General features: G+C 38.6%; 1 protein-coding gene and 1 pseudogene across 5 annotated transcripts in view; both read left to right on the top strand.

Moving 5' to 3' along the window:
* Positions 1-420: 420 nt before the first annotated feature.
* LOC121396328 lies at positions 421-545 on the top strand (annotated as a pseudogene).
* Positions 546-8,160: 7,615 nt separating this feature from the next.
* Positions 8,161-27,325, top strand: part of anapc4.L (anaphase promoting complex subunit 4 L homeolog) — a 32,539-nt gene continuing 13,374 nt past the window's right edge. Inside the window, exons 1-21 of one of the 5 annotated variants that reach the window (XM_018243668.2) lie at positions 8,161-8,301; positions 9,775-9,937; positions 11,156-11,261; positions 12,863-12,995; positions 14,693-14,767; positions 15,954-15,980; positions 16,100-16,144; positions 18,195-18,279; positions 18,993-19,097; positions 19,188-19,271; positions 19,369-19,455; positions 20,245-20,309; positions 20,533-20,575; positions 20,649-20,725; positions 21,014-21,114; positions 21,698-21,749; positions 23,630-23,685; positions 24,138-24,184; positions 25,851-25,907; positions 26,576-26,632; positions 27,061-27,154. In XM_018243668.2, the coding sequence (XP_018099157.1) occupies positions 9,830-9,937; positions 11,156-11,261; positions 12,863-12,995; positions 14,693-14,767; positions 15,954-15,980; positions 16,100-16,144; positions 18,195-18,279; positions 18,993-19,097; positions 19,188-19,271; positions 19,369-19,455; positions 20,245-20,309; positions 20,533-20,575; positions 20,649-20,725; positions 21,014-21,114; positions 21,698-21,749; positions 23,630-23,685; positions 24,138-24,184; positions 25,851-25,907; positions 26,576-26,632; positions 27,061-27,154 (1,504 nt within the window). In that variant the 5' untranslated portion in view covers positions 8,161-8,301; positions 9,775-9,829. 5 annotated transcript variants of the gene reach the window in all.

Genomic DNA, 27,325 nt, shown 5'->3' with positions numbered 1-27,325 from the left:
GAACCCAATTGAGCTGCCTTTCACTTGTCGAAGACTAAATTTCGAACAGAAAGGCCCACAAACAAACAGCAATTGAAAGTCGCTGCAGTAAAGACCTGGCAGAGCATTAAAAAGGAGGAAACCCAGAATCTGGTGATGTCCATGAGTTCAAGACTTCAGGCTGTCATTGCCAGCAAAGTATTAGAAATGAACATTTTTGTTTCAGTTTTTTAATTTGTCCAATTACTTTTGAGCCCCTGAAATAAAGTGATTGTGTTAAAGAGATACTGTCATGGGAAAAAACATTTTTTTCAAAATGAATCGGTTAATAGTGCTGCTCCAGCAGAATTCTGCACTTGACCAGGGGCAGCTGAGAAATTGACAAAATGTCTAGCCCCATGTCAGATTTCAAAATTGAATATAAAACAATCTGTTTGCTCGATCGCTTCTCGGCCTTTTGGCTAAGATCAAGTGTAGTACCTTTGGAACCACTTGGTCCTCTGGCTGGCAAGACCAAAGAGGAGTATCTGTTCTAATGATCCTATCTGAAGAACGGAGAAACCATTGGTCCTCTGGACTAGGCTGACAAGCGGAAGCTTGATGAAAGCTGGGTCGCTGTGCTCCCATGAGGGTGGCCCCTGACTTGCGTTTTGAGTCAGGGGAGATGCACATGCTCCCATGCTTAATAAAGCTTCACTTCCTTTGCTCTTACCATTAGGTGGGCGGGAAGTCTTTTCTTTTTCTGGCTGCCAACCAATGGCCTTGCACCGCCCACTCCAGCACCTTTTTTGTGTCTGGTTTGAGCACCCTGGATGGGGTCACGGTCTTTTGGCTGGACTCGCAGGCCATGACGCCCTGGGGGACGCTTCGGCAGAACCCAGGGTAGACGGGACTCCCCCTAGCTTCGGCGAAGGGGAGTCCATACGTCCCCAAACCCCTTCGGGGGGCGGGGTGGTGGGCCCTCCCTAGCTTCGGCGAAGGGGGACCCACCCGTTCGAGCTGTTCGCTGGCGGTAGCTGGGAACAGCTTGGGCAACGGAGCCCATGCCTTCGGGTAGGACTCGGAAGGATGATTCAATATCATCTGTTTGCTCTTTTGAGAAATGAATTTCAGTGCAGAATTCTGCTGGAGTAGCACTATTAACTGATGCGTTTTGAAAAAAACATGTTTTCCGATGACAGGATCCCTTTAAAAAAAAGGCTTTAGTTCCTCACATTTTTATGCAATCTTTTTGTTCAACCCACTGAATTAAAGCTGAAAGTCTGCAGTTCCACTGCATCTGAGTTATTTCATTTAAAATTGTTGTAATGTAGAGAACCAAAATTAGAAATAAAGTTGTCTCTGTCCAAATATTTATGGACTGAACTGTGTATATATATATATATATATATATATATATATATATATATATATATATATTTTCCAACAATTATGATGCACCAATCAATTAAACGTGAATAGGGTGCTGATCCGTGTAGCGGTGAGTAATTCCGCTTTCAATAAATATATAATATCCAGCTAGATCGCAACACCTTAGTAAAACGTAGCATTTATTGTTACTGTTAAAACATATATTGGAATGTTTTAACAGTAACAATAAGTTCTACGTTTTACTAAGGTGTTGCGATCTATACTGGATACTATATATATATATATATATATATATATATATATATATATATATATACACAAAATTGCTCTAATTATATAATTAAGCAACTAAGATTTGAACTTGACCTTCACTGAGGAAAGGTCTTGCCTAGGTAACTGACAGGCTGTTGGATTACAGTTTGTAAAAGAAGCCACAGAGTGCAGAGCTTTTTTTGCGTTTATGTTATCTTATCTCTGTAAGCATCTGGGCATTTTATTGTTTTATGTGTGAAATACATATAAGTACATTCCTATTGCAGGTTATTTTGTGGCAAATCATTTTTTAATTCCTTACGGATCATGGATGACTTAGCAGTAAAACTACGGTGTAGAAGTTATACTTTGGCACGTGTTGGCTGAGCCTTATTAGACACATTTGTGTGCCATACCTCAAATCTACTAAAAGATCATTTAATCACTAATTAAACCCAATAGGATTGTTTTGCTTCCAATAAGGATTCATTATTTCTTAGATGGCATCAAGTACAAGGTACTGTTTTATTATTACAGAGAAAAAGGAAATCATTTTTAAAAATGTAAATTATTTGATTAAAATGTAGTCTATTGGAAATGGTCTTCCTGTAATTCAGAGCTTTCTGGGAAATGGGTTTCCAGTAAACAGATTCCATACCAGTACTTCTTTTGTAATGTGCAGTATTAGTGACTTAGGGAGTTTCTGAGCATAGGCATTCTGGGGCCCAATGCCTAGGATCCAGCCTTGCTAATAGTAGAGCTGAATAGGGTCTGGGATTTTCTAATTGACTCACTGTGTAGAGGCTACGTAACACTGAGGGGCAAATTTAGCAAAATGTGAGATTAGAGTTTAGCACAGAAAAACTCACCCACTGTCTATTCACTACTATGGGATTTTTAGGACCATATTTATTAAATAAATACATCACCCATTGATAAATACAATACAACAATAAATCTGTAGGAATTAACAGAAAGTTGGTGATTTTTTTCTGTGTTATACTCTAATTTCACATTTTGATAAATCTGCCAGATGAGTCACAAAAGATATGCCTACAAAACCTACATTGTTAGCACTGTCCCCATCCATTGGTTTCAGTATGCCAGAATTTAGGCAAAGATGAGCAAAGCACTCAGTTTTTATGATCTGCTACCATACTGACCTGAAATAAGGTTAACAGCGAACGTGCCATTTACCTGAACAATTCTATTTGATCTCTTTGATTTTTTTTATTACTCTTGACTCATTAAAGGTACAGTACAGTGTTAACAGAAAAAGTTGTAAAATCCTTGTACCGAACAAAGTGCAGCAAAGATTAGAATATGATGTAGGTGGTATCCACGGCTCTCCTTATTTCCACGACTCTATCCAGACAACAGTTGTAAATATACAACGGAGGGTGTGAAGGAGGCAATGAGTTCACAGAGCTTGTCACTTATCATTGTAGCATCACTACATATTAACATGGAGTATTCCACTGCCTACAGAGTTTTGGAGGTCTATATACACATTTTCAAGGTCGAGAAAAAAAGCGAGCAGCGAAAAAAAAAAAAAAAGCGACAAAATGTGTGCAACTTTTTTTTCTCAAGCACTAGCTTACTGTATTTAAGAGTAACAAAAGTGGTATAAAGGTGATACCTAAAATTAGTTAGCCAATAAAGATATTACCTTTATACCACTTTTGTTATTTTTTATTTCAAAAGGGTTGCCCTGTAACATTTGACCTGGCTAACACGGTACAGTAACTTTACCTGTATTTAAGAGAAAATAGCGACAGAATATTCCAATGCATGGTCAGGGAAACCCCCTGTGGGACCACTGGCTCAGACCCACTCCCTATGTGAAGCTTTTTCCCCGGTTTCCAACCTCCCTCCCTGGCCTCCGGCATGGGGTTGCTGGATCGGGGTTGCGGCTCAGGTTAGGGGGCCGGAAACATAGTAACATAGTAACATAGTAAGTAAGGTTGAAAAAAGACACACGTCCATCAAGTTCAAACTCTTCGGTTTTTTTTTAATCTGCCTAACTGCTAGTTGATCCAGAGGAAGGCAAAAAAAAAAAAACCATCTGAAGCCTCTCCAACTTGCCTCAGAGGGGGAAACGTTGCTCACGAGCTACTGGTTGGGGATCACTGGCCTACATTGTTAGCACTGTCCCCATCCATTGGTTTCAGTATGCCAGAATTTAGGCAAAGATGAGCAAAGCACTCAGTTTTTATGATCTGCTACCATACTGACCTGAAATAAGGTTAACAGCGAAACTGCCATAGCAAGATGTTATTTTTTATTTCAAAAGGGTTGCCCAGTAACATTTTAACTGGCTAACACGGTACAGTAACTTTACCTGTATTTAAGAGAAAATAGCTAGATAAAGCTAAAATAGCTAAATACATCCAGTTAGGATTGTTTTGTTTCCAATAAGGATGAATTGTATATTGGGATCAAATACAATGTATTGTTCTACTATTACAGAAAAAAAAAAAAATTGAGTTATTTATTTATAATGGAGTATGTGGGGAGATGGCCTTCCCATAATTTGGAGCTTCTGGTAAGGGTTTAACGGATCTATAGTAGGTTCTCATAGAGTAAGATCCAGGACAGCAAGGGGCAGATTTATCAAGGGTCGAATTTCGAGGGTTAAAAAACCCTCGAAGTAAAAACCTTCTAATTCGAATATCGGATTTGAAGGATTTAAGCGCAAAACGTTCGATCGAACGATCTAATAAAAAAAGTTCGATCGAACGATAAAATCCTTCCAATCGAACGATTTTAAGCGATCGGTCGAAGGATTATTCGACCCAAAAAAACTTAGAAAAGTGCTGGGGAAGGTCCCCATAGGCTAACATTGGACTTCTGTAGGTTTGAAGCGGCGAAGTATGAAATCGATTTTTTTTTTAAAGAGACAGTACTTCGATTATCGAATGGTCGAACAATTTTTACTTCGAATTGGTCGAATCATTCGATTCAATCGAATTTGACCAATTCGATGGTCGATCTACCCAAAAAGATACTTCGAAATTCGAATATTTTTTTATTTGAATTATTCACTCGAGCTTAGTAAATCTGCCCCCAAGAGGAAAGACCACTCTGCAAGGAGCCCTCGCCCAAAAACACTAAGGGGATGCTGCAATGAAAGGGAATGTTAACTCTCTAAATATGGTTTAGTTCCCTTGCATGTTATAAAATTGGGTGCTATTTTTAACCTTTAACATGGAATGCTGCTTTATCCACTTAAAAACATTTGTTTGATAAAAACAAGCTTCTTTTGTGTATCAGGGAAGAAGCTAATTTTATTGCTATGAAAATGCAATAAAACCTAATAAAGGGAAAATAAAACAGCAGAGGATGATTAGATAGTGTGTTAATCATTTTGTAGGTAACCTTGACCAGAAATAACTTTATTTTTCCCTCTGCTCCGCAAATATAAAAAATAATAATAGTAAAAACAACCTTCATTCTAAATGCCCTGAATGTAAAATAGATAATAAAAAGTATTTTGCACTATAAGTGCTGTGGATAAAGAAAGAATTGGGAACACTTTTTATTCCAAACACATACTGTAACTACCAGTTTTATAAAAGCAATGAAAAGCAGTGCATTTATTACTTAAAGGGGAACTCCACAAAAACATAACTCAAGCTTTTTGAAAAGTAAACATAATTTCAAGCAACTTTGCAATATACATCATTTAAAAGATATGCAGACTTTTCGTGATTTTTAAAGGTTTCTGACAGTTCCCTAAGCCTAGCCCCCTGCTCTCCTGCTGATCTGTCTGACTACTTTGCTGAGCTGGCTGACTACTGTTACTTTGTATCAACAGCCAGCTGTCCTTAGACCGCATCCTCCAAACCCCACAATTAGTCGCACCGAAGAAGAGGAGATTTGTTGCTGAGCGACTAATCTCCCCGAATCTGAGCGTGTCTCTGCCCTAAAGGGCAATTCACCTTTATTTGCAAAACTGTTATACCTGAAAAAAACACAGAAATATGTTCAAACTTTCATAACCTGCCAAATTTTGTAAAATGAAATTGGCAATTAGGGGTGTGGCCACAAAAATGGGCGTGATCAGTTTCCAAAATGTTGGAAGGCATTGTGCAGAGTAAGTGCAGCAGAGCTCATGGCTGCCATCTTCTGGCTCTTTGGTGTTAATCTGTAAGGAGCACTGTATTCATAGCAACTGCACATGCGCCAAAACTGCCGTGAATTGTCGAAGGGAAGAGGACCCGTAGAAGATCTGGAAGATGGCGCACATGTAGGGCTGCCACCTTTGCTGATGGCTAACCTCGAACACTGGGGGCAGATATTATTGGGGTGGGGCAGTGATGTAGGAACAGGCATGATGACATCAGAGGTAGGCACAATGCGGGAGGATCAAAATGCCACCCTTTCAACAAGCTGGCGAGAAGCAACTTCCCCATGAAATTATCTTTCTGGCCTGGTCGCCCAAGAGAGATCTTATTGCTCTTGTCAACAAAGCTGGAGAGGTAAATTGTGCATAATAAGTTGCACGGTACTGCTTTGACGACATCATAATGGGAGCTCACTGGGGTATTTTTTTTAAGAATTCTAAACTAATATTTAAATAATTTATTAATTGTTAATAAAACAAGTGTGTGATTGCAGTTTGTTGTAAAACTCCCTGTGGGCAGATATCATTGGGGGTGGGGCAGTGATCAGTAATGTAACTAGAGGGGGGCAGGCCCTGGTGCGTGACGCAAAGCCGGGCCCCTGCCCCCTCCGTATGCGATCTTCGGCCCGCATTTCAGTGGCGAACAAGCTGCCGGGGGGCCCTGAGGAGTTGTGGGCCCTGGCCCGCTCGCGCCCCCGGTAGTTCCGCCATTGGCAGTGATGAAGGAACAGGCATGATAACATCAGAGGTGGGCACAATGATGTTGGTGGAGTTATGACAGCACGGCAAGGTTATTGCATCACTTAGATACAACTGGCTGGATTTCTATCCAGTTTTTGTAATGTTTTAAATTGTTGATGCCCAGTTCGAAACCACACAGGTGGCTCCCCTTTCTCTAGCTATATTCTGCTTGATGAGTAAGCCCAATCCTTTAATTACAAGTATGAGATTGATTATACAGAAATCCGTTACCCAAAAAGCCCAGAGATACAGCAATGCTAATCTAAATAAAAAAAATCTTATTTTTGATTGATTTGCTTTTTCTGTAATAAGAAATGAACTGCACTTGAATTTAGCCATGTTAAGGTGAGTATCTTAGTATTTAAATGTTTTTCATGTATTGGCCAGATTATTGTTCGGGTTTCATAAGGCTGAAAACCGAACAGAAAGTTCAGACCCGAACAGGCCTTACAAAAACCGAGCTGTTTGGGTCAAAACCGAACAGGTGGCAACCCTAGATGGGCCCCTGGTATCCCAGTCCAACACGCTGCGCTTACTCTGCACAAAAGTATTCATCTGTGTCACTGACTCTTCCAGATAAAACATTACCTGAGATTAAAGGAGAATTCAACCCTGTAATAAGAAAACCCGTACTCCCTACCACACATAGACTCCCCTACCTCCAGCCTAACTGCCCCCCCCCGGGGAAATTCCCCATACTTTATACTTAACCCTCGGCTAGGGTTGCCACCTTTTCTGAAAAAAAATACCGGCCTTCCTATATATTTATCTTTTTTCCCTATTAATAACATTGGGATCAACCATCATTTTTACCGGCCAGGCCAGTAAAACACCGGCCAGGTGGCAACCCTACCCTCGCGCAGATATAGGCAGCGGATTTCCACTAAATCATCTTCTGGGTCTTCGGTAAGCTGACTGGGAGATCGGCATGGCGGCGCATTCGCAGTTGAAGCAATTTGCCGGTTTGTAACAACTTCGCATGCGCCGAAATTAGGGTTACCACCTGGCCGGTAAAAATTATGGTTGATCCCAATGTTATTAATAGGGAAGTATTTTGTTTCCAGGAAAGATGGCAACCCTAGCCGAAATGGACGGAAATTGCAGATCTCCCGAAGACCCAGAAGATGGCTGTGTGGAAATCCGCTGCCTGAATCTGCGCCGAAGGGTAATTATAAAGTATGGGGCATTTCCCCGGGGGAGGCAGTTAGGCTTGTGGGAGGTGGGTCAGCGTGGGGTAGGGGGTACGGGGTTTTTTTATTATAGGGTTAAATTCTCCTTTAAAGGGGACCTACAAGGGAGAGAGATGCTGAGAAGGGGCTACTGAAGAGTAACTATTATTTTAGGAATGGTACAGAATTTGTAATTGTTCATATTTAGACAACTTTATATCTGGAAAGTCTCATTTGGATCAAGCGTATATTATATGTCCATTCTCATATTATTTCTCCTATAAAACAATGGGATTTAGGGTGTTTATGTCTTTGCAGCACAGACCTGTGTGTTGTTACTATAACTTTCACAATGTTCACTAAACAGACAATAACAATTCTGAGCTCTGCGTGACTCTAAGAAGAAGATATCCAATAAATAACTTGTAAGGAACGATTGGGAGCTGAGATAGCGGCCAACACACACGATAAAAAAAAGCCTTTGTTTGAGGAAAATAAGATTAAGAGCAGCTTCCCAACACGTAACTCTTACAAGGCGGCTACGCGATGCGTCACTGCACGTACACGTAATCGTGCCACTAGTCTCGCGAGATGAGACTGGCGGCACTTGGATATTCTATAAAACAGGCGGCAAGGAGCCTGTAGTTAACAGCTTTACGTAAGGTAGCGAATCGGGACTGTGTTAGCAAAATTGACACTGTTGGACTGTATGCGCTTGCTTAGATTACCGGGACCCGTGTTGTCAGTCAGCTGCCCGCTGTAGCCTATCCAATCCCCGTACAGCTCTCCCGCCTTCCCTTTCGAATTGTGCATCTCGCTGATAGCACGGGGCTGTCATATACAGATGAATATACACAATGCGCAGGTTAAAGGGGCTTCAATCCTGTATATATTCTATCTGACTGATTTATGGCAACAGAAAACTGTGCGACCAACATCATCTCATGAATTAGTACATTGTATCCAGGCCATGGTCCAAGGACTGAGTGCTGCAGCTCTCTATTGCCTTTACATGGGTTGTTCACTTTTAAATTAAATGTCAGTATGATGTAGAGAGGGGTATTCTGAGACTATTTGCAATTGGGTTTAATGTGTTATTATTTCTGGTTTTTGAGTTATTTAGCTTTTTATTCTGCAGCTCTCCAGTTTGGCAGTGTCATCAGTCAGGTTGCTATGGTCCAAATCACTGTAGCAACCATGCACTGATTTGAATAAGAACATGCAAAATGAATAGGGGAGGGTGTGAGTAATAAAAAGGAGCAATAACAATACATGTGTAGCCTTACAGAGCATTTGTTTTTTTGTAAATGGGGTCAGTGACCCCCGTTTGAAAGCTGGGAAGAGTCTGAAGAAGAAAGCAAATGATTAAAAAAACTATACAAAATAAATAATGGAGACCAATTGAAAAGTTGTTCTATAACATACTAAAAGTTAACCTGAAGGTGAACCAACCCTTTAAAGCTGTTCCTTTGTGTTCTAGGGAGGAACAACCTGCTTTAAAAACGACATCTCTCCGCATCCTACTGGTACATGAAGGACGTTTTGGGAGAATGTGTTTTAAAAATGTTAGTCGCTTTCAAATTAACTTTTAGTATGGTGTAGAGAGTGATATTCTGAGACAGTTTGCAGTTGGGTTTAATTTGTTTTGTTTTTTTTAGTTATTTAGCTTTTTATTCAGCAGCTCTCCAGTTTGCAATTTCAGCAGTCTGGTTACTACGGTCCAAATTCCCCTAGCAACCATGCACTGATTTGAAGAAGAGACTGGAATATGAATAGGAGAAGCCTGAATAGAAAGATGAGTAATAAAAAATAACAATACATCTGTAGCCTTACAGAGCATTTGTTTTTTTAGATGGCGTCAGTAACCCCTTGTTTGAAAGCTGTAAAGTGTCCGAAGAAGAAGGCAAGTAATTAAAAAACTCTAAAAAATGAAGGTCAATTGAATAGTTGCATAGAATTAGCCAGTCTATAACATACTGAAAGTTAACTTAAAGGCGAACCACCCCTTTTAGCAAATTGAACGAATTAGGCACAACAAAGCATGAATTGTTCATTAAATATAATTAATTTAGTTTAAAAGAATTGATTCTGATGGAGCAGTCTGTTAAAATTTCAACTTTTTCCTTTTTTTTGCAGGAGTCTGCAGACACCTAGAAGCGGATGTTAGGCTGTTGTATGCGGGAGGATCAAAATGCCACCCTTTCGGCAAGTTGGCGAGAAGCAACTTCCCCATGAAATAATCTTTCTGGCCTGGTCGCCCAAGAGAGATCTCATTGCTCTTGTCAACAAAGCTGGAGAGGTAAATTGTGCACAATATTTTTCACTGTACTGCTTTGACGACCTCATTATGGGAGCTCATAAAATAATTTATTAATTGTTAATAATTAATAAAACAAGTGTGTGATTGCTGTTTCCCATTCATTTACTGAGGGGGAAGTTTGTTGTAAATCTCCCTGTGTGCTCATTCACATTGAAGGAGAACTAAAGCTTAACTAAAGAAGTAGCTAGAAATGTTGTACATTATGTTTGGGGCTTCTGTACCATCTAAAGGCAACCACAACCCTTTAGCAGTAAAGATCTGTGTCTCCAAAGATGCCCCAGTAGCTCCTCATCTTCTTTTCTGCTGATTCACTGCACATGCTCTGTGCTGCTGTCACTTACTGAGCTTAGGGACCCACTCACAATATACAGTACACATAGAATAGAAATGTCACAATATAAGGATGATTAGTAATTAATACAGATAATTATTACATGGCAGCTCAGAAACCAGTGCAATTAGCATCAGAATTTAAAAATCAGCCCTGTAGCATCATTTTATATTACAGGCCAACCTCATTTTCTGCTTGATAATTAGTGACAACCCCTAAGCTTAGCTTCTCAACAGCTGCTCAGAGCCCACTGAGCATGTGAGTGTCACAGACACTTTCCAAGATGGTGACCCCCTGTGACAAGTTTGAAGTCCTGGATCATTGCTGCTATTGACAAGCTGAAACTTTAGGCTGGTACAATAAGTTCAGTATATAAAATAAGGCATTTTTAGCCGTATTAATTTTTAGGGTTTAGTTCTCCTTTAAAGTAACAGTAACACAAAAAAATGAAAAGTGTTTTAAAGTAATTAACTTCTAATATACTGTTCACAGTTTATATTAATAGGGTGCTGTTTAGCCATGGGGCAGCCATTCAAGCAGCTGGAGAAAGGGCACAGGTTACATAACAGATAAGCCCTACCCAATACAAAGGTGTTATCTGCTATATACCCTGTGCTTTTTCTCCTTTTTTCCCCAGGTTGAATGGCTGCCCCATGGCTACACAGCAGCTTGTTTATATAAACTATAGTAGTCTTTCTGAAGCAAACACACAGCTTTTACCAGTGCAGAGCGCAGTACATTATATTTCAATTACTTTGATACACTTTCAGTTTTTTCTGTAACTGTTCCTTTAATTCTAGATTTGTGTTGCAATGTTACGTGTATAACAGCAGTTCAGACAAATAATGGTGTTTTTTTTCATTCAGGTCTTACTCCATCGGCTTGCCAATATTCAGAGGGTGTGGAGTTTACCCCCCAATGAGAATACTGGAAAAGAAGTTACATGTTTGGCATGGAGACCAGATGGCAAAAGTAATGTGAACTGAATATGTTGGAGTTCATACTAGAAGGGGTTTTGCAACTATGTAGGATTAAGTGCGTGGGTATAGACTTTAGTGACTGCAGACCAATGTACTAACATGGTTTGTTGAAATGTAGTGTGAGAAGCAGTTTCATAAAAATATCTTAGGGGTTGGGGCTTAAATAATTTTTTTTTCGTGCTGGAGCTGACACAAGGCTTCCGGACGTGAAACAAGTAGAGGATACTGCTGAAATCTGCCTGTGGCCTATCCGTTGGCCAATGACTTTACATTTATTCCCAATTACCTTGCTGGGATATCGTCAGAAAAGGTCAGGGAACCCTTACTTTTTTGTTGATTTCAGGAGATATTGAAGTTGCTACTTGTTTTGTCTAGAGGCTTCCTTTGATACTTCCTGGAGTCTTATGCTAAAGTTCTGCGTATAGTGCCCTTGTTTTGAGAAATCGCATAAAAAAGTTGTAGGCCAGGTTGTGCGTTTATAACAGTATAATTGCGTTGCTGTTGGCAGTTGTTAAAGGGATTCTGTCATGTTTTTTATGGTGTTTTTATTTCTAAATTACACTATTTACACTGCAAATAATTCACTCTACCATGTAAAATTTCATTCCTTAACCAGCAAGTGCATTTTTTTAGTTGTAATGTTGGTGTGTAGGTGCATCTCAGGTCATTTTGCCTGGTCATGTGCTTTCAGAAAGAGTCAGCACTTTAGGATGGAACTGCTTTCTGGCAGGCTGTTGTTTCTCCTACTCAATGTAACTGAATGTGTCTCAGTGGGACCTGGATTTTACTATTGAGTGCTGTTCTTAGAGGGAGCTGTTATCTTGTGTTAGGGAGCTGCTATCTGGTTATCTTCCCATTGCTCAGTTTGTAGGCTGGTGAAGGGGTGATCTCACTCCAACTTGCAGTACAGGAGTAAACATTGACTGAAGTTTATCAGAGCACAAGTCACATGACTGGGGGCTCCTATGGACAATATGATTACCCCCATGTCAGATTTCAAAATTAAATATGACAAAATCAGTTTGCTCTTTTTAAAAGCAGATTTCCAGAAGTCTGCTGGTGCAGCACTATTAACTGATGCATTTTGAAAAAAAAAAAAACACGTTTTCCTATGACAGTATCCCTTTAAGAACAGGGCTCCCAATATGAATTGGAGCTAATGGTGTTCTCCCTTTGCATCTGTAAAATGTTAAGAGACATACATGTGGACATCCATGATCCACATACTGTATGTGGTCATGCATTGTGGTGCAAGGTGCATATGCTTGCACGCTATTTCACTATAATATAAAATCTCTGCACCTATATTGTGACCTGTGCTCCTTGCCTCTAGTTAAAGGAGAAGGCAGGCTAAAAAATCACTTGTGGGTGCCAAGTTATTAGCCACCCACCAGTGAATGTAACTGCTGTCTTATTACCTTTCTTGGATTCCCAGTCTGTCCTCCATGAGAGCATGCGCAGTACGGAACATTTTCTCCGATTTCTATCCTGTGCATGTGCCCTACTAGAATCAGCACAGACCTACTACTCACTTTCACGTGGTCTGTCAGCCGACTCAACTGTTTAACATGGTTTTTCCCGTTTTCTTGGCAGTATTGGCATTTGGTCTTGCTGATACAAAGAAGGTTATCCTTTGCGATGTAGAGAAACCCGAAAGTCTCCATTCGTTCTCATTGGAAACGCCAATATCATGTATGCAGTGGATGGAAGTGAATGTGGAAAACAGGCAAGTGCTGAAATTTGGTATTTTATAGAATCATTCCAGTTCTTGCCTTAATGGGGTGGTACAGGGCTTTTTTTTTTGTTTTTAGTTGAGCTAAACAAGGAAACTGAATCTACTCCATGTTTTGTCCCTGAAAGGCAAAAGTACACAGATAATCCTCTCTTCATAATGGACTTCTGCTTATCTGTGCACTGTTAATCTAGTTATCTACTTCTCAGGAACCAAACATGGAGTAGCTACAATTTCCCCCTTTTGCCCAGTTTAGTTAAGAAATAACAAAAAACATTTTTTTTTTTCATGATTAAAACAATAGTCAAAAATTATGTTCTGCAGAAGCCCTGTAAGCCCTATTCATTGCACTATTGTGTGATTCACTTAAAGGGGGTTGTTCGTAGTGGCGGAACTACCGGGGGAGCAGGGGGTGCGAGCGGACCAGGGCCCGCACCCCTTCAGCGCCCCCTGGCAGCCCTCTCACCACTGAAATCCGGCATGTGCGGAGGGGGCGCGGGGCCCGGCTGTGCGTCACGCACCAGGGCCGCCCCCCTCTAGTTACGGCACTGGTTGTTCACCAAACACTTTTTTCAGTTCAGTTGTTTTCAGATTGTTTCCGAGAAATAAAATACTTTTTTCAATTATCTTCCATTATTTATTTTTTAATATTTTTCCAAAATCTAAGTTTAAAGTTGAATGTTCCTGTCTCTGGTGTTTGAGTCTGGCAGCTCAGTAATTCAGGTGCAGACTCTATTACAATTTTGCAACATTTAGTTGATACATTTCTCAGCAGCATCTCTGGAGTATTAGCAACTATTGTATCAATTCTAACAGCTGCCTGTAATGAAACCCAGAGATTCTGCTCAGCAGGGACAAAGATAAGACATGTATCAATTTAGAACAGTTTGGGGGGGGGGGGGGCGGCGACCCCCCCTGCCAGAGCTGCTTTAGAAGGGGAAAAATGACACTTTACACTTCAATATTAGAAAAACGGTCACAAATAGAAACTAGAAAGTAATTGGAAAAAGTCATTATTTCTGGTGATCTAACTGAAAACACCTAGTTGTTTGAAGGTGAACAACCCCTTTAACAGACAATGCTATATCAGCCACTCATTTTTTAAAGGTTTTTATGTTATTAAACCTTAGTTACTTAGTTTTATTTTTGGATGACTGTTACAAGAACTGCTGTTTAATATATGGGGGTTGGAATGTGTGTATGTATGTATGTATGTATGTGTGTGTGTGTATATATATATATATATATATATATATATATATATATATATATATATATATATACACCCTTATCCGGAAACCTGTTATCCAAAATGCTCCAAATTACGGAAAGGCTGTCTCCCATCGACTACATTTTATCCAAATAATACAATTTTTTTCTCTGTAACAATAAAACAGTAGCTTGAACTTGATCCAAACTAACATATATTCAATCATTACTGGAAGCAAAACCAGCCTATTGGGTTTATTTAATATTTACATGATTTTCTAGTAGACATAAAATATGAAGATCCAAATTACAAAAAGATATGTTATCAGGAAACCCCAGGTCCCGAGTATTCTGGATAACAGGTCCCATACATATATATATATATATATATATATATATATATATATATATATATATATATATATATATACACAAACATACAGTGTGCTCCTAACGCTGTTCTTTCATTTTTGTTTTGCCAGTGTATTGACTTCCTTTTACAACGCTGAAGATGAAGCTAATGTTCTGCTGCCCAAGTTACCTGCACTGCCCAAAAAGTAATTATTTGCTGAGCATGTTGTTACAGTACGTTCTTAACCCGTACATTAATGTTGTATCTCTCTTTGTTCTTAACTGAACAATTAAAGTGACTCATCTAATTGTCAACATGACAACATGGTTTACAACAGATACCCCTAACATTTTGTTCCCATTTAATATTCTAAATGGCTTCTTGGGTCAGTGACTAGCAACCCAAATGCAAGTTTATTATAAGGATATGGATCTGTGGTTTAGGCCTTCCAATAATTCTGTTTTTGTGTGTCAAATATCCACTGGCTTGATTCTAGGCTCAGTCTTCCATGCAACCAGTTAGCACTTTAATTAAATGCCATCCAGTTTGTCCCACAAGAAGACAAATACAAGAGTCCTCTGCACTCAACCCATTATCAATATATTTAAGACAGAGACATTTTGTGCATGCTGCTACTGAAAAATGCCTTACCCTTTAAACAAAACAGGGATTGTTTGTCCATATATTGCAATATATTTAAGATGGCCAACTACGTCAAAGTCATCCCATGTTTTACCTGCAACTCACTAGCTGCTTTCAAAGTAAAACTCACAAACTTGGCTGCCCCACAAGAAGGTGGTCAAGTTGACAAGCAACTCACAACGACATTTAGAGCAGGGGTGTCCAACCTGCGGCCCAGCTTGAACTTCCACCATTAGTTATTACCATTATCGCCCACTATGCTAGGGATATATGTAGCGCCTACATTTGTGAGCAACTTTTTTCAAGAACGAACACACTAAGAGTAAAATTAGAACCAAAATATCTGATGAGCACCTTGAGAATTCACTGAGAATTGCAACTACTTCCATTCAACCAGATATTGATGCATTAGTTTCTCAAACACAATGTCAAAAATCCCACTAGGTTTATGATCCCCTCTTTTCTTTTACGTTTACAATAAAATAAATCAAAAGTTAGCGTTAGTGTTTGTGTGTATTTAGAGTGTGGCCCCAGAACATTTTTCTTCTTCCAATGTGGCCCAGGGAAGCAAAAAGTTTGGACACCCCTGATATAGAGCAAACAGAACCCAGATATGTAGAATCAATAGATTTACCACACTGCAACATGTAGTTTTAACATCAAGCTAATCTTTCTAATCAGCTGGGCTTCATTACTGCTCCTTAAAGTATTATGCCACTAAATATGATTTTCTCTTTTTATTTCTTTAGTTACACTGCCACAGCAAAAATCTTCAGGTAAGTTGTTCTCATTTATTTTTAATATTCACCTAAACCTCTCCTAATACATATGTATGCGTTTATATGTTATATATGTTGTGTTACTATGTGTATTTTATATACATTTTTTGTTCCAGTGAAGAAAAGTCTGATGAAATATTAAAGTTGTTAGGAGATGCAAGGTAAGATGGGCTTCTGTTTGTAGCATTCATGTGTATGTTTACTTCCCAGCTCACAAAGTCTTAGTAGTTGACTAGTGATGGGCGAATAAATGCGCCTGGCACGAATTTGTGCTTTCGCCGCCAGCGAATAAATTCACGAATCTCCTGTGAAAATTCACCAGCGTCAATTTCCGATTTTCGTGAAAATTTCAGATTTTCACGATATATGATTGAAAACCTTCAAATTTCACGATTTTTGAGTGAAATCCTTCAAATTTCTAAATTTTTGAGTGAAATCCCTCAAATTTCACAATTTTTGAGGGAAATCCCTCAAATTTCACAATTTTTGAGGGAAATCCCTCAAATTTCACAATTTTTGAGTGAAAACCTTCAAATTTCACAATTTTTGAGTGAAAACCTTCAAATTTCAAGATTTTTGAGTGAAAAGTCAGATTTTCATGATTTTTGAGTGAAAACCTTCAAATTTCAAGATTTTTGAGTGAAATCCTTCGAATTTCACGATCTTTTCGTGAAAACGTCCTATTTGCAAGATTTTTTTGTGAAAACGTTCGAATTTCATGATTTTTCGCAAATTTTTCGACGTTTCGCGAATTTTGCGGCAAATTCGTGAATTTTTCTGCAAAGTACAACTGGAGAAATTCGCCCATCACTACAGTTGACCTGTAACACAGGAAAAATCCCCTCCTTTATTGTTATTAGGTGATATCATTGTTAAATATATTGAATAGATTATAAATATAAATGTCAATTATAAGGATATTATAAGTTCCTGAGGAGTTTCATGACGGAAGGCCAAATGCTTTTATACAGGTCATGGAACTCCGAGGTAACTTCTAATATCCTCATATTTTACAACAGGGGGTACTTTCTTTATTATAATACACAAGTTTTAGTGAGTCGTGACAAAAATGACATCACCACTACTACTACTACTCTTCTACTACTACTACAGTTTTAACTGATGACATCACTAGTCACCGTTTTAAAGTAAATAATTTACAAGATATTCATGGCTTTTGTGTATTATATAGTGAATGAAGTACCCCCTCTCGTAAAATATAAGGATATTATGTTACCGAGGAGTTTCATGACCATATAAAAACACGAGGCCGAAGGCCGAGTGTTTTTATACAGGTCATGGAACTCCAAGGTAACTTCTAATATCCTTATATTTTACAATTGGGGGTACTTTATTAATTATAATACACAAATTTTAGTGAGTCATGTGACAGAAATTACATCACTATTCACCGTTTATAACTGATGACATCAGAACTCACCGTTTATAAGGATATAATTTACAAGATATTCATGGCTTTTGTGTATTATATAGCTATAATACACTACAGTCATGAAATATTATATATTGATGTTACTTGTTCACTGCTTAGGGATGTTACTTGTATTATATGACATGGTATTATTTAAAAAAAAAACCATGGTAAAATGTTGAGGGTATTAAAGGGGTGGTTCACCGTTAAGTTAACTTTTAGTATGTTATAGAATGGCTAATTCTAAGCAACTTTTCAATTGGTTTTCATTATTTATTTTTTTCTTCTGGCTCTTTTACAAATTCCAAAAGTCACCGATCCATCTAGAAAAATAAAGGCTACAAATGTATCGTTATTGCAACTTTTTATAACTCCTCTTTCTATTCAGGCCTCTCCTGTTTATATTCCAGTCTTTTATTCATATCAATACATGGTTGCTATGGTAAATTGGACCCTAGCAACCAAATTGCTGAAACTGCAAACTGGACAGCTGATGAAAACTGAAAAACCACACATCATAAAAAAATGAAAACCAAATGCAAATTTTCTCAGAATATCCCTCTCTACCTCATACTAAAAGTTAACTCAAAGGTGAACAACCCCTTTAAGTCTATAACCTGATTAAAGACCTTTCATCTGTGTACCTTTATATAGTGACTATAAAGTATCTTATATATTACATTGCAGGGATACATTATTCCCTATGTCATTCTCAGGTCAGCTTGCATGCTGCACTCATTTATTATAGCTAACATCTGCACACTTCTGTTGCTTTTTAGACTTAATGCTTTGGTTCTTGGAGGAGATTCAGGACAAATTGAAATATATGCCTATGGGATGTACAAAATTGCAACAATTTCAGAGGTAACATATTTAATTTGCTTATAAGCACCAGTTATAGTGGTCTGAAACTTCAAGTATCTACGTTGGCATGTTTCATTTAAAAGTGAATGTCCCCTTTAGCTCTACTGCTTAATCTTGATTGTATCTTGATCAGACCTACTTAGTGGGCTGCTGTTCGCTGTACATGACTGATTGTTATCCCACATACTATTCAAGCCACATTTCATTATAAAGGATTTCTAAGCTGAGCTTCAGGGGCAGTTATGGGAGCATAGACATTGTCTGTGAGAAGTCTCCTGTCCCTCTACCCCTATACATGGCATCATTTCTATCATAATCCAAGCGTCACTAGGGTTGCCACCTTTTTTAAAATGTATTACCGGGTGTTGGGGGCGGGGTCAGGGGCGGGTTGTGACATCAAAAGGGGCGGGGCGGCGCCACAGTCGCTAGAAGAAGTAAAAGATAAGGTAAGTTCCAGGGGATTGGGGGCGATTGGGGGTAGGCCGACGGCTCCTTTTAATGGTATTACAAATTTACCGGCAGCTACATTGCCGGTAAATTTGTAATACCGGCCCCCGGCCTTGGCAGGTATTTAACCGGCCGGCTGGCAACCCTACATGTCACTTTAGTTGTGCCTTGAAGTAGAAGCCTAAATTCTTATTCCCTTGTGTATACAAATGCATATTGAACAGAACTGTATTAAACTTAACGAGAAACATCAACTTGTTCTACAGGTTTATGGATCCTGCTTGCGACTTTGCCTCTCTAGTGATCTCAAGTCCCTGTCTGTTGTCACTGAGCTGACAACAAATAATACGCCTGAAATTACGTACTTTCAGGTCAGTGTCTAGCTGGTTATTTGCAAATCTAATAGTATTTTTGAGGCCTTTATTTAAATTCAAACCATTTATTGTTGTTTGTTTTTCTAGCTGGACACCAGTTTGTTGTCTGATTACTTACCTGAAGTCACCCGGATGGCCAGAAAATTTACCCACATCTCAACACTTCTCCAGGTATCCATATATGAGATCTTACAGGTCTCGCCCATGTTTTACAGTGTAACAGCACTTTCCCAATGTTGCATAGTAAGCTGCTTTTATTATTTTCCAGTACTTGCAGTTGTCTCTGACATGTATGTGTGAAGCTTGGGAAGAAATACTGATGCAGATGGATTCGCGATTAACGAAGTTTGTACAGGTGAGTATAGGAATATACACCAAGATGCCTTCTCTGCTGCAGCTGCTCTGATATTCTGCCCTTTCTTATGTGTTTCATAATATAATAATTATAAAACTGGGAAGTCAGTTCTGCTTAGGTACATAAATGTGTAGGTACCTTAGTATAATATGGGGAGGCACATTTATTAAATGTCAAATTCATGTGAGCTATGTATAACGCTATTAAATTCGAAACTCGCAGGAATTATACAGAGTCGAATACTTGAATCGAATTAGACTAATTTGGATTTGAGGTTTTTTTTGAGTCTCCCAAGCAGACTAATAGACTTACTCTGGGTCCTGTCCAATACAGGTTAAACCCTACCCAGGTGTAATTATGTAGGTGAATGTATAGGTGTTTTCCACTTGCTCTGTTTCTCTGGCATAAATACGTTTGCTACTGATTATGCTTAAAGCTTCAGGTGTGCATACAGCTCCATTGTTCCTGAGTTTCTTTCCCTCCTGTAGAGTCACTACCCTTTCCTGTGAGCCAGCAGAAGGTATAGCCTGTTGGTACTGGGTACATGGTTGGCCATTTCTGCAGAATTGTAGAGCCATTAATAATAATCAAGACTTGACAAAACCCTGCCCACTCAGGAAGGAGTTTCAGACCTTTTAGATGACAAACACTTTCTAGGTCTTTCTGTTGGCAAATACCTTTGATTTCTAGACAAACACCCATCAACAAAAGTAGAAAGTCACTTTTCACAGCAAATTGATCATATGAGTAACAACAATGCCAGTGAGTTGCTTCTTTCTGTTGTTTCAGGAAAAAAACACAACCACGTCTGTACAGGATGAGTTCATGCAGTTACTGCTGTGGGGCAAAGCTAGGTATCTTTTTTTTTTTTTAATTTTTTTATTTATTTATTCTCCTTTTCCCTGAGTTTAATCCCTGAGCCTGGTCTGGCTGTATCTGCTAATATATTTTACATTTGGGATAGGGTGGGCCTGCTATCCATTCTGCTAACTCACTTACGTCTAGTGGGATATATATTTGTGCATAGAAGCCACAAGAATATATATAATATAGCATATTTTCTTGTTTATGATCTAGCCCAGAACTCCAAGCACTTCTAATGAACCAACTAACTGTTAAAGTAAGTCTTTCTCTTTCTTATTTTTTGTTCTAGGATTGTATTACTCGTAGTAACTTGTGTTTTCTCTTCCCAGGGCCTAAAGAAGCTTGGCCAATCAGTTGAGTCGTCCTACTCCACCATACAGAAACTAGTCATAAGTCATCTGCAAAGGTATGCTTCCTTTTCTATGCTATGCTATGCTTTCTTTAGGGTTTGCATCCGTTTCTAAACGTGTGCTTATTTCTCTATATGCCTAAATACAGTGTGCATGTACGTATGCCCATATGTATGTTTTTTGGGTCTGTGTGTGTATCTGCTTTATTTGTCAGAAATTCAGTGAAGGCTCTTACTTGGGTCAACCCATACCTCTGACTCTGCATGGCATTCATTTTTTATTCTAACAATCAAGATTCTTAAACCCTACATTTTCATCCTTTGCCGTTATGTTATGTTTTGCAGTGGAGCGGAAGCCTTGTTGTATCATCTCAGTGAGTTAAAAGGAATGGCCTTGTGGAGGCAGAAGTATGAGCCACTTGGACTTGATGCCAAAGCAATTGAAGGTATGTGCATTGAAAGGAACATTTATAGGACAAACTATTATCCAGTTCCAGTAAAAGACATGCTGATCAAGCCCAGGGATGTCTGATCAGGTATTCTTTTAGGGCAGTAATACACAAACACACACACACCACACACTTTTGTTGCCTGATTGTTAAGTAGCTCTGCTGACAGGTGCCAAACATTCAGAATTGCTGAATTTCAACTTTGATCATTGGCTTTAAACAGGAGCCAGATGTGAGTGGCATACTCGGTACTCATGGGTGGTACTGAAGGGGGCTTATTTACTGTGGGTGTTTCAGCCTACACTTCTGACCTGTAACATACACAGCAAGGCACTAAGTATTACTGTCTGCAAAGGAAGCCTGTTATTCTCTCCAACTCCAGTTCAGACAGTGATTGTAGAGCCATAGATAGCAGGAGGTATGCAGCATCTTAGTTACCAGACTCTTTACATTTGGGCACATTATTAATAACTGTGCAATGATTTTGAATGCAGCTTCGTTGTCATTCTTGTAAGCACAGAACATGTAGAACAACATTTAAATCAACCAATATAATAATATGTTTATTTCTGGATTGCAGATGCAATTACAGCTGTTGGCTCTTTCATCCTGAAAGCACACGAACTTCTACAGTAAGAACTCATGTTTTCTTTTTATATACTTTAATGGCAGTAGGGCTTTAAGGTACACTCTAGTGATTGCTCTGTCCTCTCGGGAAGAACTGCACTCGTCTAGTCAAATTGGTTGGATTAGCTGGTTAAGCCTTGAACTTCATAGGCAGCTATGTCCAATCATGAGAAAAGGTATTTAAGGTGGCCAATTGCAAGTTGTGCTTCTGTTTGACTCTCCTCTGAAGAGTGACAGCATGGGATCCTCAAAGCAACTCTCAAAAGATCTGAAAACAAAAATTGTTCAGTAACATGGTTTAGGGGAAGGCTACAAAAAGCTATCTCAGAGGTTTAAACTGTCAGTTTCAACTGTAAGGAATGTAATCAGGAAATGGAAGGCCACAGGCACAGTTGCTGTAAAACCCAGGTCTGCCAGGCCAAGAAAAATACAGGAGCGGCAAATGCGGAGGATTGTGAGTGATTACAGACAACCCAAAGATCACCCCCAAAGACCTGCAAGAAGATCTTGCTGCAGATGGTGTATCTGTACATCATTCTACAATTCAGCGCAATTTGCACAAAGAATATCTGTATGGCAGGGTGATGAGAAAGAAGCCCTTTCTGCACTCACGCCGCAAACAGAGTCATTTGTTGTATGCAAAAGCTCATTTAGACAAGTCACAGTCATTTTGGAACAAAGTGCTTTGGACTGATGAGACAAAAATGTAGTTATTTGGTAATAACAAAAAGCACTTTGCATGGCGGAAGAAGAACACCTCATTACAAGAAAAACACCTGCTACCTACTGTCAAATTTGGTGGAGGTTCCATCATGCTGTGGGGCCCTTGTTTAATTCGAAAGTTGGATGAATTCAACCCAGTATCAACAAATTCTTCAGGATAATGTTCAAGCATCAGTCACAAAGTTGAAGTTACGCAGGGGTTGGATATTCCAACAAGACAATGACCCTAAACACACTTGGAAATCTACAAAGGCATTTTTGCAGATGGAGAAGTACAATATTCTGCAATATTCCCCCGATTTGAATATCATGGAAAATCTATGGGTTAATTTGAAGCAGGCTGTGCATGCTCAGCAGCCATCAAATTTAACTGAACTGGAGAGATTTTGTATGGACAAATGGTAAAAAATACCGCCATCCAGAATCCAGACACTCATCAAAGGCTATAGGAGGCGTCTAGAGGCTGTTACATTTGCAAAAGGAGGCTCAACTAAGTACTGATGTAATATCCACATGTATGCACCTAATTTTGTTCTGATGCACATTGCATATTTTCTGTTAATCCAATAAACTTTATGTCACTGCTGAAATACTACTGTTTCCATAAGGCATGTTATATATTAAAAGGAAGTTGCTACTTTGAAAGCTCAGCCAATGATAAACAAAACTCCAAAGAATTAAGAGGGGTTCCCAAACCTTTAGATATATGGAAGATATCTCTATAGACATATATTATAAATAAATGCTTGCTCTTGCCAACAGAGCTCATTGTTTGTATGTAGCTGGCTCCATTCCGCAAACCAAATTGCCTATGTCAAATGTTTGCCCATGTTTTTGGCCTTGTATTATCACACATTTTCCCAGTGCTGTATCAAATGTGTTTTGATCTGATCTTTATTATAATCTTTAATGACCCTTTCAAACGTTATGAATTATTCAGTTGGCCTTGAAGTTCAACTTAAAGTGTCCGATTGGGATCTCTGATTTCAGCTCCAGTGCCACCCTAGTGACCTTAAAAAATGTTTTCCCTTGGCCCAAGATGGCTGCCTTCACGTCTCCCTTGGGAGTAAATATAGACTTTTAAAGCTTTTTTTTTTTTTTTTTTTTTTTTAATTCCACATACATTTATTCTGTTATTTTCTGATTTATTGTTGTATTTTAGAGTTATAGACAGTGGCATGAAAAACTTCAAGGCTTTCTTTAGATGGCTATATGTGGGTAAGTAATGCAAGAACTACTTTCTTCTAATGGATATGTATAATATATTTAGGAATGTGTTTATAGTGTTTGACACAAGTTTTTTTAAAAACGTAAAAAAACTTTTAGTGAATACCAATCACACACTCTCCCAGCCAATATTCACAAGGTTTTGCTCCAAAAAAGACAATATACTAAATATTATGGTTGTCTTTTATGTCTGGTTTATCTTCATACAGCTTTAGATATATTTTTTATATGACCTTTGTTGAAACCTTGGCATGAAAGCTTGCATGTCAACAAATTTGAGTATTTTTATAAATAGGGAATTTTATACTTCCAGCAATAATAATAATCCAATCTAGCCTGGACATGTTGTGGTTGTACTTGTTATAGCTACGTAGCATACAAATTGGAAACGTCCTCAGGTGAAAGGAAAAAATAACAAGTACAATAAAATTCTTTCTTTGTAGCCATGCTCCGAATGTCAGAGGACCATGTACTTCCTGAGCTAAACAAGGTAATATGGTTTCTTAAATTACATAGTTACTAAACTAGTTTTACAACTGCCTAATTTGAACTTGGTTCTCTTATAAATCTCAATTACAGCTCCGTTCTTTATATTTCAAATTAAATCTGATTTGTTATTCATTTTTCTTTTACATGAACTGCATTAGTGCTTGGATAAGGATAAGTAAACCTTTAAAAAAAGTGATTGTAAAATTGAAAGGAGTGCTATTCTAAGGACATTTGCAATGTACATTCATTATTTATTTTTCTTTAATTCCAAGATATTAAAGGGATACTGTCATGGGAAAAAATTTTTTTTTTTTTCCAAAATGAATCAGTTAATAGTGCTGCTCCAGCAGAATTCTGCACTGAAATCCATTTCTCAAAAGAGCAAACAGATTTTTTTATATTCAATTTTAAAATCTGACATGTGGTTAGACATTTTGTCAATTTCCCAGCTGCCCCTGGTCATGTGACTTGTGCCTGCACTTTAGGAGAGAAATGCTTTCTGGCAGGCTACTGTTTTTCCTTCTCAATGTAACTGAATGTGTCTCCATGACACATGGGTTTTTACTATTGAGTGCTGTTCTTAGATCTACCAGGCAGCTGTTATCTTGTGTTAGGGAGCTGCTATCTGGTTACCTTCCCATTGTTCTTTTGTTTGGCTGCTGGGGGGAAAAGGGAAGGGGTGATATCATTCCAACTTGCAGTACAGCAGTAAAGAGTGATTGAAGTTTATCAGAGCACAAGTCACATACTTTGGGCAGCTGGGAAATTGACAATATGTCTAGCCCCATGTCAGATTTCAAAATTGAATATAAAAAAATCTGTTTGCTCTTTTGAGAAATGGATTTCAGTGCAGAATTCTGCTGGAGCAGCACTATTAACTGAAAGACATGCATGACAGTATCCCTTTAAGGGATACATGTAGTGTTAATATGAATTCATTTTTTTATAACAGTTCCACCTGCTGGTCATTTTATGACCAGTCTGACCACCAAGTCGTCAAGGAAGTAGGGATGCACCGAATCGAGGATTTGGTTCGGGTTTTGGCCAGGATTCGGCCTTTTTCAGCAGGCTTCAGATTTTGGCCGAATCCTTCTGCCCGGCCGAACTAAATCTGAATTTGCATATGTAAATTAGGGGCAGGGAGAGAAATTGGGTGACTTTTTGTCACAAAACAAGGAAGTAAAAAATGTTTTCCCCTTCCCACCCCTAATTTGCATCTGCATTGCAGATTCAATTTGGTATTTGGCCGAATCTTTCGCGAAGGATTCGGGGGTTCAGCCAAATCCAAAATAGTGGATTTGGTGCATCCCTACAAGGAAGTTGTCAGGAGAAAGAAAGAGGCTGATTTGATTTTCTTCTGTTTAGGAAAATTTTCAGAGAGGTTTCTAATATATTTCCTAAGCAACTCCTTTTTTTTCTCCTGACAACTTCATTGACTACTTGGTGGTCAGAAACTGACCAGCAGGCGGCACTGCTGTAACAAAATTCATTCATATTAACAGTACACCTATCCCTTAATATCTTGGAATTAAAGAAAAATAAATAATGAACATACATTGCAAATGATCAATTTTAAATTAAAAGGTTTACTTATCCTTTATGCAAAGGGTAGTGGATGATTTCAAGAATCTGCGGGGTGCATTTATTATCATTTGCTTTTCTTTCAGATGACTCAGAAAGACATAACGTTTGTGGCTGACTTTCTAACAGAGCATTTCAATGAAGTAAGTTTCCACCGTATCATTTCTATAATACTGAAAAGGAAATAAGTATTTCATAACGTTTTATTGCAAGGCTTTAGTTGCTCCTTAAAGGAGAATTCAACATGTAAAAAAAAAAAAAAAAAAAGACCCTTGCCTGGTCATGTGCGTTCAGAAAAAGCCAGCACTTTAGAATGGAACTGCTTTCTGGCAGGCTGTTATTTCTCCTACTCAATGTAACTGAATACATCGCAGTGGGACCTGGATTTTACTATTGAGTGTTGTTCTTAGATCTACCAGGCAGCTGTTATCTTGTGTTAGGGAGCTGCTATCTAGTTACCTTCCCATTGTTCTGTTGTTAGGCTGCTGGGGGGCAAAGGGAGGGGGGTGATATTACTCCAACTTGCAGTAAAGAGTGGCTGAAGTTTATCAGAGCACAAGTCACATGACTGGGGGCAGCTGGAAAACTGACAAAATGTCTAGCCCCATGTCAGATTTCAAAATTAAATGTAAAAAAATCTGTTTGCTCTTTTGAGAAATGTATTTCAGTGCAAAATTCTGCTGGAGCAGCATTATTAACTGATGCGTTTTGAAAAAAAAAAACTTTTTACCCATGACAGTATCCCTTTAAGATGATTCCCCTGCTTTACTGCATGCATTACTGACAGCTTAATAAACTATCTGTCTTGTAGGCACCAGACATGTATAATCAAAAAGGCAAATACTTCAATGTTGAAAGAGTTGGCCAGGTAATGTATTGGTAGTATTTTATAAATACTCATGACAATGCAACGTTGATTCAGTAATCCAAGCTCACTACTCCTCTTATTTCCAAGGGCTCTTATCTCTGGTCTCTGAGGGCCACACGCTTCTAGTGTTTTTTCTGCACTTCTGGTAATTGCTTTGTAAAGCTGCATTCCAGCCCTAAGTGTCTCAGTATTTGATTTTTCTCTTACCTTGTGTTTAATATTTTAAGAGTAGCAGAGAAGTATTTTTCAGTGAATGGCTATACAAATAGAAAGGGCTTCTGAATATTGTGCAAAGAGAAAAAAACATTTTTAAAAATTGTTTCTTTTGTCATGCTAGTTTATGAACCCTTTAATCTTAGCAGTTTACAAATGTCGTGTTTCTGAAAAAAAAATATATTTTTTTATAAAAGCCTCTATATATTGTTTAGTATTTGAAGGATGAAGATGACATCCTCATGTCACCGCCCAACATTGAAGGGAACCAGTGGTTTAGCTTCCTTCAAAGCAGCACACACCTCAAAGGTATGTCATTTAGAAATGGGCAAATGAGAGAGGGAAGGGGCTAGTAAGGATCAATTCAGATAGATCAGGACAGACAGAAACTGTGGAATGTGGTTTAGAAGATGTTAAAGGAACAGTAACATCAAAAAAATTAATTGTTTGAAAGTAATAAAACTATAATGCAGTGTTGCC

Source organism: Xenopus laevis, chromosome 1L (genome assembly GCF_017654675.1).
Source record: "Xenopus laevis strain J_2021 chromosome 1L, Xenopus_laevis_v10.1, whole genome shotgun sequence".
In the NCBI taxonomy this organism is placed as follows: Eukaryota; Metazoa; Chordata; class Amphibia; order Anura; family Pipidae; genus Xenopus; species Xenopus laevis.
Note: the sequence above shows the minus strand (reverse complement) of the source record. Positions and strands in the feature narration are given on the sequence as shown.